Source organism: Ixodes scapularis, unplaced genomic scaffold, assembly GCF_016920785.2.
Source record: "Ixodes scapularis isolate PalLabHiFi unplaced genomic scaffold, ASM1692078v2 PGA_scaffold1__304_contigs__length_218370807, whole genome shotgun sequence".
Lineage (NCBI taxonomy): Eukaryota > Metazoa > Arthropoda > Arachnida > Ixodida > Ixodidae > Ixodes > Ixodes scapularis.
Window position 1 is genome coordinate 144,719,206 of NW_024609846.1, and position 17,577 is coordinate 144,736,782.

The following is a 17,577-nucleotide window of genomic DNA, read 5'->3' on the forward strand; positions in this document are numbered from 1 at the left end:
ACATCATTATGGCTGAAAGTTATGGCTGCCTTCAAATAAAATGATTTCTGTCTCTACTGTAAATGAGAAGTTTTGCCAGTACACTACCACCCAATTAATGCGGTCATGAATTGTATCAGAATCATGTTTACATGCACTGTAAATGACGTAACTTTTGGAGGACCTAATTTTTGTGACACGACCTAGAAAAATACATATTGCAAAAAATTGGTTTCGCAAATATATTGCTCCACAGTATATAGCATATCGCTCCACATCGCTAAATTCAGAGCCCACGAAAAATTCCGCAACCCACACTTTTTAAGATTCGCGAAATATTGAGCCCACGAACATAAAGTCGTTCAGATAATACGCTATTTTGCAGTTTACCTCATATCTATCCTATATCTAGTTTCCATAAGTAACGCTAATAAATTTGCTGCAGCCATTACCCTACTTCTTTCTAACTTCTAGCTAGGTTGCAATGTGTTTTAATTATTACATTTTTTTTAAGCGTTTGTTTTTAGTGTTTTGTTTCATTTCGAGCCACTAAAGAAAAAATAAATGATGATGATGATGATACTTTAAGTATCATCATCATCATCATTTATTTTTTCTTCAGTTGTAATATAGAGTCAGTTGTAATATAGAGAAGATTTTTCTTTATTATTATCTTATTAGACTTTTCAAAGAGAACAATGAAAAAATATAGGGAAATGTAAATTATGCACACAAACACTGATGAGGAAGGACACAATGGAATGTACAATAAATAGTATAAATAATATCCGTAAAGCCTCCACGGGTCCTCCCTTCCAGTAAACGAAAGGGCAGACAAAAGCGGACGAAAACAGACGTTTGGCAGCAGTCACCGACCATTAGGGACACAGGGCGCCGACCAGCACCATAATCCTTCCCAAACCAATGCGGAGAGCAAGTCGTCTGCTTTTTGAACAGGGGTTGTGGTGACATCGGAACGATGCCGAGTTCCAATTGGCTTTCATTGGAAGGACAGTGGCCTACCCACTGTATTTTTTCGTTTTATTTCACTCAGCCAATAAGAGCTTGGCATTCAGACATCATTGCAACCCCTGTGCAAGCAGACGAACTTGCGCTCCGCATAGAAGCAGACTGCTGGAGATCCCCAGCAGAAACGGTAAGCAGACGACAGTCCCTCCCCGATCTTTGCGGTACCCAGAGCCACTGAACAAGCTACGCTCGAAGTAATGGCTTTTTTTTACGGGCGCCGCCATTCCGGTCCTAAGTGCAGAGCCGCCGGGGATCTTTACGACTAAAAATACGGCTTCCCAAGCTTTAGACAAGGAAGCTCGGGCGATACGGTGTTGCTCCAAGGTAGATCATTTCAACGTTTCTGAAAGACGGAAAAGCGTTTTTTGTGATTTTGAATTAGTCTTCGGACTTCCGAGCACCAAGATGGCCGAGGTGTCGTCACTCTGAAGGCTGGTCCAAACACTTGCGTCCACTTACGACAGAGTTTTGCCGATCTCTCGCGAAGAGAGTGCACGCCGGCACGCTGGCGTCATCTACGAGGCGGGCCCTGAACTGCAACTCGCCGGAGCGAACGTTTCCGAGAATGTATTTGCGAGATGGAACGTATGTGCTATCTGTGGGAAACGGTCACTTGTAACTAGGGTTCCGTGCTTTCGGGGTTCACTGTTCTTCGATTTTTGGGGCGTATTTTTGGGGGGTTTGTTTTTTCACCACATATTCAGTGTTTTTCAGTGTCGATTTTCGGTGCCGGACAAAAAGTCAGAATGTGTCGGTGCATACATTGAAGGAAACAAGATGGGGGACGTAGGATTGCCATCCCCCGTGATAGTGCACGTGACCCAAACGCTGCGAATTCGTCCCAGTACCGACGACAGAAGAAAACGAGATCGGGAATTTGGTTTCCTGAGAAATCGGCATCCTTGCAGACAGTTAAAAGCAGGCTGCGTTTTGGGTCAACACGAAATAAAGCTGTTGCTAATATATACCAAAGGACCCCAAACGTTCGGGGTATGTCGCTATTTTCCGAAAAAAGAAGACCGTACTTACGAGATTGTCGATAGCTTTTCGAGCCACTAAAGGGAAAATAATCCGCAAAAAAAAGTGAGAAAGGTAAGGAAATTGTTGGTGTTACACGACCACCTGACAGATGGCACCGGTGTGTTCTTTAGCTGCAAGAGATCACGAGAGGTTTTAACGCAATTGGTCGTAAGCACTCGATAGTGCACAAACCAGCCGTAGCCTATACGGTGGCTCTGGCGGGACCGAGCGCACGAGTCCGCTCGACCGCGCCGGGCGACCTTCACTTGCACCCCGCTTCGTGGCACGGACTTGGGTCGAAGACTAAGCTTGTGGATCCTGCCGAGTCGCTGCACAGGCTGGCAGATGACACATCCTGACACAGCTTTGAGTCGCTCATGTCGTCTGCCAGGGCTTCCAGGATGTCCAGCAGCAGCTCCCTGCTCAGGCCCTGGAGCCGCGGAAGACGGGCCACCTGCGGTGGAACGGAGGTGAGACATCATCATCCACTTTGCACTTTTCGAAAATTGAACAGCGGGGTGGGGACATAGGTACGGCAACCAGACATCTCGTTTTGCTGGGACAGCACCCGTTACAGGGCTTTGTTCTTGCCATCCCGTCATTTCGTCTGAATGAAGCAAAATGTCCAGTTTTCGTGGGATCTTGCTTACAAAATCAGTACCAATGGAGCGGAAGCAGGGGTTAAAGTCTGGGGGGTCTAGGGGGTCTCGAACCCCCCACCGATTTTAACGGATGGTCTGAGACCCCCCTCCACAGCCCCCGCATGAGTGAAATCAAAAGCATATCTTGCAATAAAATAGCTTGTTTTTAGAAATCGGACATTTGGGGATTAGCAAATTGAGGGTTGCAAGTACAGCGTGGGTAGAGTCAGCAGTGGGGTTTATTTTATGTGCATCTAGTACATCTCGTCAGAACCCCCCCCCCCCCTCCCTCCCCCCCTACCTACTTGTAGGGACCCCCCTCAACTTACGGGAGACTTTAAGCACTGAGCGGAAGAAAACAAAAAAAAACACTTTCTCTTAGATGTTGTGCAAATGTTTGAATATACAGTGTAGACCGTATATAACGTATGTCGCGGGAGTTGCGAAAGTCCGCACTATAAGCGGTATTGCGCTATAACCAAAACATCAATTTTTCAGGCCAAAATACATGCCATGAGACAACTTACCTTTGTAAAACAATTTATTTTATGTTAGATGAAAAATAAAGCCTAGTTTGAGGAAAGTCTATTTCACCAGACTAGTACACTTCTCTCTCAAGTGTGTCAAACATTTTTAAAGAAATGAGCGACTTTTGCCTGGCGCAGCCTTTATTTGGCGTCGCGGGTTGCGGACGGACGTTGCGAGCGTTCAGGATTGCTAACCCTAATCACTTTTCTCCGGTGATGAAAACGCGTGAAAATTCGCATCCCTTCTACGGTACGCGCCAGTAATACCTTCCTTCAACTTGAGCACAGGCATGAAATGCTCCAAATAAGAAATCCGGGCGATGTTCGAAAACACAAATGCTTAGAAAGCACCACTGTAGTCGAAGTAAACAAACACGACGACACGGGCGTTTCTGCCGTCTTGAGAGTGCCGCCGACATCGCCGCACGAATAAGTGGATCTTTCCTCCTAGTACGTGCTGGGTTATCATAGCGACAAACATTGAAAATTCACAGTCAAGGATAGCACTTTTACGGGGAACGATGAGCGTCCACCACACTGTCTACGTCGACGATCACAACGGACGCCATGTTTGCGGATAGAAGCAGCCGGCCCGCGGCCGACATGCAACGCGCGCGTACACTTCTCCTCGACCTACGATTGGTCTGTTGTTGCGGTTGTTTCCAACGCACAGAGCGGAGGGATGCACAGCACGCACGTGAACGACACGTGCGTGCGTCCCTCCGTCGCTATGGCAACTGAAGCCTCTCTTTGCTTCTCCCCGCTTCTTCGAACAACCTCCTTGCCCCGCGAGTGCCGCTTGCGGCTCGCGCCGTTATCTAGTGTCGCACAGGGAAGCGTGCTCGCTGTGTCGGTTGGTCGCCGTGGTCGGCGGACTGTTACAGAAACCGCACTACAACCGGTATTTCCCTTCGCGCACCTGCATTTTAAGCGGTATGTAATTACATGGAGTTCTATGGGAGGCGAACCGGTGGTTTAAGAAAGCCGCGTTATACCCGGTCCTCACTATAAGCTGTTACGTTGTAAGTGGTCTATACTGTAGCATGCAAAAACACACTATTCGATATTCCCATCGAGGTGAGCTGCGCTTTTCATAATTCTTTAAGTGTTCATTGCAACAGGTTTGCCCCGTTCAGCACGCTACTTTCCAAGAAGAAAGCAACAACCGCGGAGCTCGGTTCTGAGGCTGCTGCTTCCCCACAGTGCATCGGTGCTCGGTAAGAAGCACACTCAACATGACTAAAACGTTGCGATCAAGACATAAAAAGTAGGGGTGTGCGAATATTCGAAACTTCGAATACTTCGCGAATAATGCTTGCTATTCAATTCGATTCGCTCCACACTTTCGCTGTTCGAAGTATTTGAGTTCTTCAAATACTTCGGAAACTCCGAATAAGGCAGAACTCGCCAATTAGTATCAACTCATGGTCGAGTTCCCTGTCTTGTTTTTGGACTGTGCAATATTGTTTCGAGCTTGGCGAACCCAAAAAGCCAACCTAAGCTCCTTTTTCTTTTTGTTTATATGAAGCACTGGAAAGTTATTTGCGGTAGCGCGATCTGTCCTCTGCTTGCCATGATGTCTGGATTCCGGAGTTGGCGAAGTAGTCATGGCACAAACGCTGCGATAGATTTGATGAAGTTTGCAACGGCACGTGCATCGTCGTGAGCACAAACGCAACGGACCACTCTGACTTCCATAGATTCGGATATGGATTTAGGTCTGACCTCGGCTATCGGCGATATCTGGCTCGTGTTATTTTCTGCTTGATTTTCCGGTTCATCAGTGTGCCGGTATTCCTTTTATTTATTTCTACCCGTTTTCACTGATAAAAGTAAAACTTGCTCCCTCTGCCAAAAAAAAAAGAAAATGTATTCTTAATTTATTGCTTTTTTGTGTCACCCTGTATCGGCAGAACTAGTGCACACGGAAAGAGATGCAGTGATGTGATTGGCGTAAGCCATTTTGGAGCACCTTTCGGAGCAGCAAATGTGGCCTTTGGAGCAACCAAAACAGTGTTTTGGAGCAGCAAAAGTGGCTTTTGGAGCAGCTATTCTTAGAAAAAGAAAAATATTAGTTTTTAAGTGCTGTACAAACGAAAGGAACTTTGTGTCGTGTTGTGTTCTGATGTGACTTGTGACGGTACTCGCTGCTTGTGGTTTTACTGCTGAGACATCCCACAAGTGTACAGCGGTGTAGGCACTGCCGAGCAATTCCGAAAAACCTTACTGGTTCCCGACGTGCCAGATTTTCGTCAAAAGTAAGCAAACGTGAAACAATGGATTGCAAGCGTCCCGGCTGGTGCCTCTGTCACGCAGTCTTGTTCGCATGCACGTGAGGGTAACTTCAGCAGGCTTGCAGTTGCGCGTGCTTCGTCGCGCGAGCGGAGACAACGGCTGTTCGATCGAAACCGAAACCTATGCCACTCCGCTCCATCGCCAACAGATTCCCAAATTTGTATGCAAAATGTATCTGTCGATCATACGACAAAAAACAGTAGAGCGGCGCGTGCTTGCCAGGCCGGCAAACTAAAGCCCCTTCATTTTTCAAAAGTAGCGCAAGGTGCATCGATGCATGAGGCACGTGCAACGTGCAGCCCTTGGGAAGATCATGGCGGCACAGCGCAGTACTGAGCTGGATTTCAATTGTTATGTTCTTCCCATAAGTGGCGCGTGGCGTGGTCTTGAGCATTTTCACAACAATGAATGGCACCATTTTTCCCAGGAAAGAGGGGCTTTACGGCAAACAAGGTACAAGCTAAACACACACACACACACAAGAGAAAGAACCTGAGCGCATTGATGCAAGACTCCGCGAGCCAGGGTAAAAAGTTTTTGGAGCGCTTAGTGCAATGAATGTAACTCGAGAAAAACAAGCGCGCAGTGCGGGTTCAGCATGCATACATTGTCGTCTTTGTTTTAGCTCCTCTTCACCAACTTCCTTTTACGGCAGATTTTTCACGTGCCTGGGTCCCTCTCGAAAGCAAGCCTAGCGAGAGAACCCTAGGTAATCAATACTTCAACACAGCAGTCTTGGAGTTAAAAAGGGACTTTTATAGTAACGTATGATTTAAACAAGAACAGGAATGTTGATAAACATGCGGCGTTATTTAGTTTCATTTTAGAAAGCGCCATATCTGCACGACGTGGGGACAGCAACATCCTACTACGTCGCGCGACCACGGTGACAGGAAGGCAGAGACCAAATATAGTTTTCCAACGGCCGTTGCTTTCAGGAGTGAGTGCTTCAGCTCACAAAGTAACTCCCGCCGCGCAAAAACATGGTTTCGTTTAACTTAACAGCATGACGGCATGGCTGGTACCCGCACGCTAGCATCGGAGCGTCCGCGCAAACCCACGTCTATCGTTAAAAATATTAAAAAAGACGAAGACGAGACCCATGAGACGAGAGCGCGAAACGCGACGACGGGAAAACTATGCAAGACCGGATGGACAATTGATGCAGGGTACTTTGTGTCGGGCGGCCGCTTGCGCCACATAACACATGCAAGCTCAATTACGGTACTCAGTTTAAATTCGGCTTTGAAAGGCGACCAAAATTCGTCCTCTGGCGCAGGCTTGGCGCAGATTACCCATATTTTGGCAAAATGTAGCAGGATGTAGCAGGGCTAGCCCCTTGGCGCAGTTTGGCGCAATCGGCGCAGCAATCACATCATTGGAGATGGCGCAAAGTCAGAACGGCTGCATGGTGCAATCGCACAATCTCCCAAAAAAATTGGGTTGTGTATATGTTTATACAGCTTCGAAAGGTTTTGATATTCGCACACCTCTATTAAAAAGTACAAATATTGCAGCCGCGTGTTTAGGAGAAAAGCGCACTTTCAAAGCTTGATGGTGCATGCACGTGTGTGCACATTCCCACTTTAAAACGGAAACTTTGTAATGTTCATATCTACATGGCAGTAAAATTTTTAAAATTAAGCTGGCTATTATACAGAATGTTTCTGCAAAAGCTTTCAAAAATTTTTAAAAAATATGGTGTTTGAGATAAACAGGAACTCTTTGCGGGAACAAACTACCACGCTTGGCGGACGTCGAGAATTGCAAAAACATGCTAATTAGCGAGATAATTAACTAAAATTTATGAATAAAATTTTTAATTATGGTAGTGAAAAATAAACACATGATCCCACTGAGACATTTGCCAAGCATCATCGAAGACCACTAAATCAATATTTTTTAGAAAGGTATAAGGCAGGGGCAGTATTTAACGGCGTTCTGTAAAAACGCTAGATTTGGACGCGTTTCAAGGTTTCGGTTTCTTATCGGAGCACATCTCTGCGCCTGCAGTCCTTCTCCCGGGTGGGCGTGGTGCAAAGTCACCGCCTCGCCTTCCTCGTCGAATGGAGGGAAGCATGGCGCACCATGTGTGGCACGTATTGGTCACCGGGGAGCAGGACCGCGGGCACAGGGATGCGCCCTGATAAGAAACCGAAACCTAGAAACGCGTCCAAATGGAGTGTTTTTACAGAACACCGTAAACTGCTGCCCCTGCCTTTTTTTTATTATATAAAGGGTGCATTTAGTGGTTTTCAATGATGTTCAGCAAGTTTCTAACTGGAACTGTATGTCTATTTTCACTAATTAAAAAGTTAATTTGTAAATTCTAGTTAATTATTTTGCTAATAAGTGTGTCTTTGCAATTTTCGACGTCCACCAAGGCTGTTAGTTTGTTTACACAAAGGGTTTCCTTTTATCTCGAACAGCATATGCATATTTTTAGGGATTTTTGAAAGTTTTCGCAGAAATACCCTGTAAGTGTTAGGCAGAGATACCCAGACAACCTGCGTTACTCATTTGTGATTAAAGAAAAGATACTTGCGTAGATCAAGAGTATTTATAAATCCCGTCGAGTAGATATAGCTCGGCATCTCATAGGTTTAATTCTATGACAAAAGCGTCGTTTCCTTGCTTTCTCAATGTAGACACTGGGCTCTCTCAGGCCAAAGTTGAAAAATATTGTTAGATTAAAGTGTAGAAATGGACAAATGGAAGCTTAGGAGCAACCTTCACGAGTTCAGCTGGGTTTTCGTTTAAGCATGGTGCAATAGTAAAAGGCTTAGCGAAACCATCTAATCTTCAATTAGAAAATATTTGGCCAAAACCACTTTTCACTTGAAATTCGCTTCTAACCCAAAGTCTCCTCTCCCGCATGCCTACTTCCTCATTACAATTGATAAAAATAAACAAACTGTGAAAATGTCACCTCCCATAGGGTACAATTTCGAGCTCCTTATTGCGCTTCCATCTGCCAATACGCTTTGTGTGCAAGACGTGTGCATGGGCAGGGGACGTTCTGTATTACCATATTTGGCATGCTTTAGTATTGTAGAGTAGGCGAGGAAGGTGCTTGTGGACTCAACGAAAAAGTCCGGAAAAGTGGGGTTTCACAGTGAATTGATCAGAGTTTACAGCACTGTATCGCTAATGCTATAAAGTCAGCGCACTGCATCAACAAGGTCAGTGCTATTATTAGCACAGACTAACAGCCCTGAGGTAATGCCGCGGTGAATGTGTAAACAGGCGATGGCGTACGGGGTGTTTCGCCAATGACCGAGAAGAACTTTTTAAGGGGGGAGGCTGGTCTTTAACTTTTTGTTTTTTTATTTTTCATTGATCCTGCTGAAATTTAGAATACTGATGTATTTCTCAGTGGTGATTTCAAATATGCAACTAGTTTTCAGATAGCTTTACTAGATCCCGAGTTATTAACAAAATTGTAATTTTCATTAGGTCATCCTTACGGGCCTTTAGCATAAAATTGTTCACAATATATCACAAATTTTTATAGGATTGCATTCACCAAGACATGTTTTGTGCGGTGATGCTATTTTAAGTCTAATCTAATTATATTACATTGGTAAAACACATCTGCAACCAAGTTGCACAAAACGGGAGGTTATATCTTTTTGAGACTAATTAATTAAAATTATTGCATGAGATAAAAAGCAACAAAAATAGCATCACCGCACAAAACATGTCTGGGAAAATGCAATTCTATAAAAATTTCCAATATATTCTGAAGAATTTTATGCTAACGACCCGTAAAGAGGACCTAATTAAAATGACTAATTTATTGATAACTCAGGATGCAGTAAAGCTATCTGAAAACTAATTGCATGTTTGAAATCACCACTGAGAAATACATCAGTATAGTAAATTTCAGCAAGATAACTGAAAGATAAAAAACGCGAAGTTAAAGACCAGCCTCCCCCCTTAAGAAGAGGGCACCCGATACAAACGAGTTATTTCATTGGGACAATTTTGTCGACTACGGCGGACGACGGGGTATGAACGAAAAGTGGTAATTGGAGTTTTTCACTAAATAAATAAATTTTGCTCCCGCCAACTGAAAAATTTATGGCTGTACGAAATTTCTGACAAATTATTAGAAGAGGGTTTAATCCTTCCGGTTCACAAAATATATAGGGTGGGGGGAGTCTCTGGTTTACAATTTCAGACTAAGGGTTAAATACACCCTTCACTCCACAAAGCTCATTCAGTTCCCAAGTAGACCCATTTGGGAAAACAAGCACTTCCAATATTTTTTTAACGAGACTTATTTTTGTGACCAAAGCATGTTCCAAAGGCTTTCTTTGGTTATTTTTCTCGAGCCGGTGTAAACAGTTTACTGGGAAACGGTAAATCAGGAACTATTATTTTGAAAACCGGAACCCTGAAAAACCGAAAGGGTTTTACGCTTCACTGCAGTTATCGTTACCGAGTGATTATTTTTTTAGTTTGAGCCTTTGCGTAAAAGTGCTAGCGCAAGTTTCATGCTAGCATCTCTTGCTGATCTACGCGATGCACTCATCTTTCCTAGATGCTGAAATAGTACTTGCCCTGAAGCAGCTCTTTCCCACCTGTTTGCACATTTGCCAAATTTTAGTTAACAGTTCCTTGACGCGATACAATCCAACCTCCAATGCTGCATGGCCTGATACGCGCTTCAGCAGTGGAGGCAGCTTTATGCACCAAAGCAGAAACAGACTGAACTCAATTCCATCCTCTCAATAAGCTCGACGGAACAAAGTGGACGCTCACTTTTGGATAGTGGTGGACAATGAGGCTCAAGGCATGCTTCTTCATGTCTGTGGCTTGGATCTTGTCAGCTGCCTCTAGGATCTGTGGAGAAGAAAAAGAGTGAGCGCAGTGAGCTTTCAGTTCAGCCAAAAACACCACAACCCTCGTCTGCTCACCTCCCGAGCAAAGGTAGGATTCCGTACTGAGACAGCAAAAAAACAAACAAGTGCTACGAGATACCTGCATGCATTATGTGCAGCTTATTGTAGTCTATCATCTTTTGCAAGTTTTTACTCCTGCCTTTATTAAAGAAACGAAGCTCGACAATAAAAAAAAAAAGACAAACTGAACAACTTGTCATCAGACAGAACAAAATTACGGCAGTGATGCACTGTAAAGAGAACTCAAAAGGAATCTCTCTTGGAGCCCGAGAACGTCAGCCCATGTTTCACCAAGAAACTCTTAGTTAAAGGTAAGCTGCCATTTCAAGAGACTCCCGACGATATTCCTTTTCAAGTTCTTTATACCAGCCTCTGCCATTTTTGTACTCTGTTTGGTCTTCCACACTGCGGAATACTGTCATAAAGGAAGGTGGCATCAAATTTGAAGCTTGCACTTCCATACGCTGGCCCTCCGACCATTTGAACACTGCAAGTATGCGGGACATTTCCACAGAAATTTCTCTGCAGTGGACGACCATCCCCGTAAAATAATGCCCAACCATTCCGGAGTTTGCTTTCCACCAAACCATCTCGAAGAGTGAAGACACAGACCTGAATGACGTTTTCGAAGGTGACATTCATCTCCAGGTTTTCCTTGCAAAAGGCTTGAAGCCGGTTGTTGGTGAACCCATAGAAGTAAGGCGCCGAGAACAGGTACCTTTTCAGGTTTGCTACGTCAAGGAGTATCAGCGAGGAAACCTGAGCAACTGAATCGCCTAGGCACATTGAGCAGGCCTGTCTTTGTACGCTCCACGTACATTGCCATGCCAACGTTACATGGATGATTGAGTTGCTCATGAAATCACAATGTGTCAATGAAGTGTCGATTCCGCCATGACATTGCAAAATGTGACATACCCTATGTGTCCCGTCTAAACATTTCATAAATTTTTGTTTTCTTTTCTTTTCAGTGTTTCTGTAGTTGGGAGTGAAGAACGGCGCTTTCCATATAGAGCCGACTACATTTTGAATGAGGGAAGGACGAAGCCTTGTAAGATTCCCCCCATGGCTATGTCCCTGACCTCGAGGATTCTGGAACAATTATGTATTGTATAGGTCCTCGTCCCACGCACGCCGCAGGACTGCGAAGATTTTAAGCTATGCAGCTCCTAACGATAAAACCCCAATGGAACGCTCGCACAAAATTTGTTAAGATGACACACAGCGTAAATTTGTTTTTTCTAGATTTCACTCGGTACCCTAACCTTACTCCAAACTTCTGGGTAGTTGCTACACTTCTAATGTAATTGTAACGTGACAGTTACTGTGAGCGAGCTATCACTCGTTTTTCTCTTAGAAATCAAAAGCTGCCGTCAAACTGCTACCATGGTCAAACGGCTCATTCATATCACCAATCGAAGCGGTAAACTTTTACGCATGCCAATGCCCAGTTCAAATAAAATGCAAAAAAAGGTCGCTGCTGTGTCTGTACTAACTGTGTTCCAAAGCTAACTATATATGTCACATTATTTTGTGTCACAAAAGAACCAAAGATCAAAAATATTTATGGAGCATCGTGCCACACTTTAAAATAGGGGCATGGCTGGGGCGCTGATCTCTCAGTGAAAATCTAGTAGGATGAATAAGAATAGAGCAAAAAAAAATGAAAGCCGTTTACAATTCTCTGTAATGCCGGTTAGAGCGCAGCTCTTGAGGAGAAGGATGGAAGCGTGCTGAGGGATAGGTCACTCCTCGAGGTCACACCTCAGGGGTCCTCAGGGGTGGGTTGTGTGACGTCAGGGGGATCACGTGACCTCGGGGGGGGGAGGTCACGTGGCCTTAGGGGGTCTTGTGACCTCAAGGGGTCACATGACCTCGGAGTGGTCACGTGACCTCGAGGGTCACGTGACCTTAGGGGAGGTTACGTGACCTCAGGTGGTCACGAGACATCAGGGGGGTCACGTGTCCTCAGGGGGGTTACGTGACCTGAGGGGGGGTCACGTGACTTTGCAGGGGGGGGGGGGGGGGGTGGTCACGTGACCTCGCGGTTACGCCGACGGCGACGCCACTCAAGCCGGAAACGGGCCCCTAAGAGCTGTGCTCTAAAATAGCCTAAACTTCCCAAGGTGTTTCCTCCAATGTAGGCAAGCTTTCTCCTTTCCTTTCGATTCACGTCGTCATGCGGGACGCTCCAAAAATAAACTCCTCGACTGATAAACTGTTCAATACGTTGCATTCTATCTCCCAACCACAATAGAAACTAGAATGTCATGACGAATAAACAAGGTCAGTGCCGAATAAGAAAGCGAGCTTCCGTTTTTCCAATTTACATTTTGGCAGAGACCTACTTCCTTACACGAGAATTCTAGAAAGAGAGGTTGTGTTCATTATAAACACGTCAAAACGAAGCAATATATTACATTATAAATTCTAGCTATCCCAAAAAAGACTGTCTGTCAAGTATCTATCCCTCGTTCTCTCACCCATCCCCGTCATTGATGTTTAAAAAATGCTACAGTGCCACCAGCTCACCCGTCTTCTCAACCCTCGCTATGTACCTGTGCACCAAACGACCACCGCGGTGCTTAGGGAAATGAACTTAGGAAAAAGGCGGAGATCATGAGAAAGCATGAATGTGCAAGGATACAGGGAGTCTTCGGGAGGCATCGTCACATCTCCGTAGTAGATGTACCTCAACAGCGTGTTGAAAGACTGCAGGGACGGAATCATCTCCCCAATGGCAATCTGCGATCAGCCAGTTGCAAGGCACAAAAGACCGGTGTGACACAGGTTACAACACAAAGGAGAACTGCGAACAATGGCAATCACTAGGAACCGTTCGTGCACTCCCGCAGTTCAAGACAGTACTTTGTTTCGAACGACTTTTTGGCCGTTCCTTGCTTTCCATCTAAGAGCAAGAGTCGATAAAAGAGAAACTCCCGCAATTTCAGCCAGAAGTCGTGACACACCTAAAAGCTGCCAATTGATGACAGAATACCAGAGGCTCGGGGAAACCAAAAGGGAGACACACAAACATTTCGAAGTTTTTCGTAGTCTCGGGTATTCCGCCCCGAATCCACACAATTTTTCCCGTTTTTTTTGCTTGTAATGCTAATTGGTGGCTTACATGAGAGATACCTACATTGAGTAAAAAACCTTCGAAAATTATCGTAAATTTTATCGCTAAACATTAAACCTCGAGGACATAAAAACGAGACAAATATTAAACCTAGTAGAGGCTCTCGGACGAGCGATCGGCAAGATAATATCCAAAACGCGCAAAGTGCGCTCCAACTCGTCGGCCAGCAGTCTCGGCGAAAATGGTGCACTCCAAGTGAAATAAATCTTCGGCGGTCCGTTGTTCATGCCTGCAACTCTTCTACCGCAGTCACTGACGGGGCAAAAACGACAAGGAAGAGCTTCGGTTGGCCCGCCTCCGGCGCGACCTCGGCACCTTTGACGACGGCGCTTGGGCGTCTAGTGCATCTCTGACACACGCGCGCGGCCAGAGCGTGGTGAAAGGCGTCGAGCACGTGCTGGAGCTCGGGCCTTCGAAAGACAAGCCCCACTGCTCTCATGCTGTCAGCGACTACAGTGGGTAAAGCAGCGCCTCGATATAGTGAATAGGAGGTGGATGGTTCCACGTCCTGCGAAGGCATTAGTTTTGCACTCTGGTTTGGCCTTTTCCCGGTGTTCCTTGAAGCTGTGCCTCCGCCTCGGTTTTCTCGAGTGGCTCCGTCGCTCGGGGGGCTACGCGCCGATGGAGTCGGCCAGTTGCCGGACAGACTACTCTACGAGTTCTGAACATCCAAACTTCTTTCCGACTCTTTGGCGGCGTTACTGTTTATGGAATCGACGCCCCTGAATTGTGGAACCGATGACTGGATCTTGGACGTGGTGCGCGAGGTCCTAACAGCCATTGATTCCCCATGCTGAGCTGTTCCATACTATATGAAAACAATAAATAAATAAAGAACAAACCCAGACCACACTTCTTGGACAATAAAGTACTACTATACTTACCCAATTCAGATGTGCATCTTCTTTTGAAAAAAATACGCCAAAAAAGAGCCTGCGCGTTGGAATCGGATATGAAACCAAACTTGGGAGTACCTTAGAATCGCAATCTTTTGACATAAAAACTGGGTGCCCATAATAATCGAGGGTGCGTTAGGATCGGATACATGTGGTACGTGACCAGAGATGAGCTCTGGTAACACGCAGATACCGTTAGGTGGCGTACGACTGACAACAAGGAAGGGGCCCGGCTGGTGCTCACATTGACGGTGTTGTGCTCAGGCATGAAGGAGCGGAACATGGCCTCGAAGTAGCTGCAGCGGGCCACCAGCACTGACTTGTGGGCGGGGATGGGCTGCCCGTCCAGCAGAAGGGTGATGTCGCAGAACTCCCGCCCCACCTCCCGCAGGAAGCTCTCCATGTCCTGCTCCAAGGTCGTGCCTAGACAGACACATGCACCTCACGTCACGGGTCCACGTTAAACTCACAAACGTGATCGCTCCAACTTGCGGAAGAGCCAAAATTTTGGAAGATTAAGAATTAACAAAAAAGGGTAGTGCTGTTTCAAAGGGCTGAACTTCCAATGGGGTACCCAGCTTGCACCAGCTCCAATGCAAAGAGCATAATAATTAAAGAATTGCTTCGATTTTCAATGACTATCGCTATCAATTGCATTCAAAACCGAAAGGCTTTTTTACTCTTTCTATACAAATAAATATAAGCCACTGGATAACCGCACAATGTCGCGCAGCATGGTGAGAGCTTCAAGAACATGGTGGAAGTGGCCCCACCATCTTCAATTTTATCTGGTTCAGCAGCTGTGGCCGTTCGAAAACTGGTAGGTTAAAGTTACCCCCAAAAATGTGGCAGAATTAATAACTGTGAGAAATGCCGGTATTCAAATGTCCTGGATCAGTGGAAATACGAAATGTACACACTTCGGTATTAACGCCAACAGAGGGTTGGCATGTCTAATGAGTTTACTTGCATAACATATGGGTGTCAAGCACTGAAATTTGCAATGAAGTTGACCTATAGACATATCCTGCCCAGCTAAATCCATTTGCCACATTTTCATATAAAAAAAAAAAAAAGTGAGACATGTGAACGGGCAAAGGCTGCTTACGTGTCAGAAGCAAGGACCCACCTGTGTAGTCGAAGAGCGGCTCCTGGAGAGAGCGCACGGAGGGCATCTGCCTCCTGCGGATGATCTCCACCATCAGGGGCTGGGCGATGGTCTCAAACTCTTTGCTCATCACTATCTGGTTGTACGTGCTCTCCTTCACTATGAACTTGAGGCAGAACTCCTGCAGGCAGCACCACTAAACACTGTCATCCCTCCCTGCTTTGCTCAAACTGTTTTCACACTTTCATTCCTTATGATTTCTGTTCTGTAGAATGAGCAGCACCGATTTATCAAAAAATTCTTTTATAAAAAGAACTTCCATCTTTGCCTGCCTTTCTACTCTTGTAAAGAGAGCTGATAAATCTGGTTAAAGAAGAAACATCGAGCACTAATTTGCCCCTTTCATTCCGGCAAATTAACAAATTCACAGAGGTTTAAAGGCACGCGAGAATTCTTGGCGCAAAAAAAAATTACGTTGAAACCCGCAAACTCCGAAAGACACAGTAGTATAGGTCTGCCACGACTGGTTTGCAAAACACAGGGGCTACGAATACAAACGGTTCCACAGTAGTTTAATAGCTCATTAGGTAGGAAGCTTCATAATAATAATAATAATGTTTATTTCTCTGGTGCCCCAAAAGGACCAGACGGCCTTTGCTTGGGTGCACCAACGCAAACACGAAGCAGAAAAAGCAATCAAGCACTTCACACAAACCCAACACAAAACAAAACTACCAGCCAAAAAAACAAAACAAAAAAACTATGATGCGAGCACAAGCTCATTCAGCTGATGGCGATACCATGAAACGAGAGTAGATACAGTGTAGACCGCATATAACGTATGTCGCGGGAGTCGAGAAAATCCGCACTATAAGCGATACCGCACTATAACCAAAACATCAATTTTTCAGGCCAAAATACATGCCATGAGACAACTTACACTTGTGAAAAGAATTTATTTTATGTTAGATGAAAAATAAAGCTTAGTTTGAGGAAAGTCGTTATTTCATCTGACTAGTACAGTTCTGTCTCAAGTGTGTTACACATTTTGAAAGAAATGAGCAGCTTTTGCCTGGCGCAGCTATTTAACGGCGTCGCGGGTTGCGGACGGACGTTGAGAGCGTTCAGGATTGCTAACCCTAATCACTTTTCTCCGGAGATGAAAACGCGTGAAAATTCGCATCCTTCACACGGTACGCGCCAGTAATACCTTGAACTTGAGCGCACGCATGAAATGCGCCAAATAAGAAATCCGGGCGATGTTCGAGGACACGAATGCTTAGAAATCACCACTGTAGTCGAAGTAAACGGTTGCCGGACATTTCATCGAACGCCGTTTCGTCGAACGCCGTTTCATCGAAAAAATGGACGTTTCATCGAACGCCGTTTCATCGAACGCCGTTTCATCGAATCGCTGACGGCCGTTTCATCGAATGTCTTTTATATAAAAAAAAATGTGAAAGATGCTCTTTTATGCGCGGATCGAGTGCATTTTCCTGTCATTCACCCATTTCATAGTCAGGTTTATTGATGTCCAAACTTGTAGCTGTTACAATTTATTTTGATGCAAGTAACCCATGAGGATATTTGTACCGATTTTTATGTTTGTTTCGCATATTGTGCTTATCTGTTCACCCCTTCTGTATTACCCGATGTGCCTTGAGGGTGTTGTAACAAATAAATAAAAAGTCGCACTCCCGGTAAGAGCGCACTCCAACTCATGGAGGCCAGAAGGCGACTTAGGTTTTGTGCAGGCTCAACAACTTTAGCCATGTGAGCCTCCTAGCCTCTCATGTCTTGCTATTGATACTTTTTTTTTACTGCCCGAAGCTTGCAGTAGCTAAAGCTGAGGTGCTATTAATAAAACTACAACAAAACATTGTTTTTTTTTGGTTTTTTTTTTAGTTCTAAGACTCAATGAAGTCAAAAGCAAGTACGTCACTTCAAATTTTATTTTAAAACTTTCGGGGGTTCATGTGTTCGGGCGACAGCCATTCGCCGTTTCAAATGATGAGCAATTGCTCTCAAAAAGTGCC

General features: G+C 45.2%; 1 protein-coding gene across 1 annotated transcript in view; it reads right to left on the bottom strand.

Moving 5' to 3' along the window:
* Positions 1–621: 621 nt before the first annotated feature.
* Positions 622–17,577, bottom strand: part of LOC120839727 (leucine-zipper-like transcriptional regulator 1) — a 50,632-nt gene continuing 33,676 nt past the window's right edge. Inside the window, exons 14-19 of the mRNA XM_040210086.1 lie at positions 15,563–15,722; positions 14,678–14,856; positions 13,046–13,143; positions 11,011–11,116; positions 10,259–10,339; positions 622–2,482 (exon numbers count right to left, since the gene is read on the bottom strand). Of these exons, the coding sequence (XP_040066020.1) occupies positions 2,291–2,482; positions 10,259–10,339; positions 11,011–11,116; positions 13,046–13,143; positions 14,678–14,856; positions 15,563–15,722 (816 nt within the window). The 3' untranslated portion in view covers positions 622–2,290. The remainder of the gene's footprint in view (positions 2,483–10,258; positions 10,340–11,010; positions 11,117–13,045; positions 13,144–14,677; positions 14,857–15,562; positions 15,723–17,577) is intronic.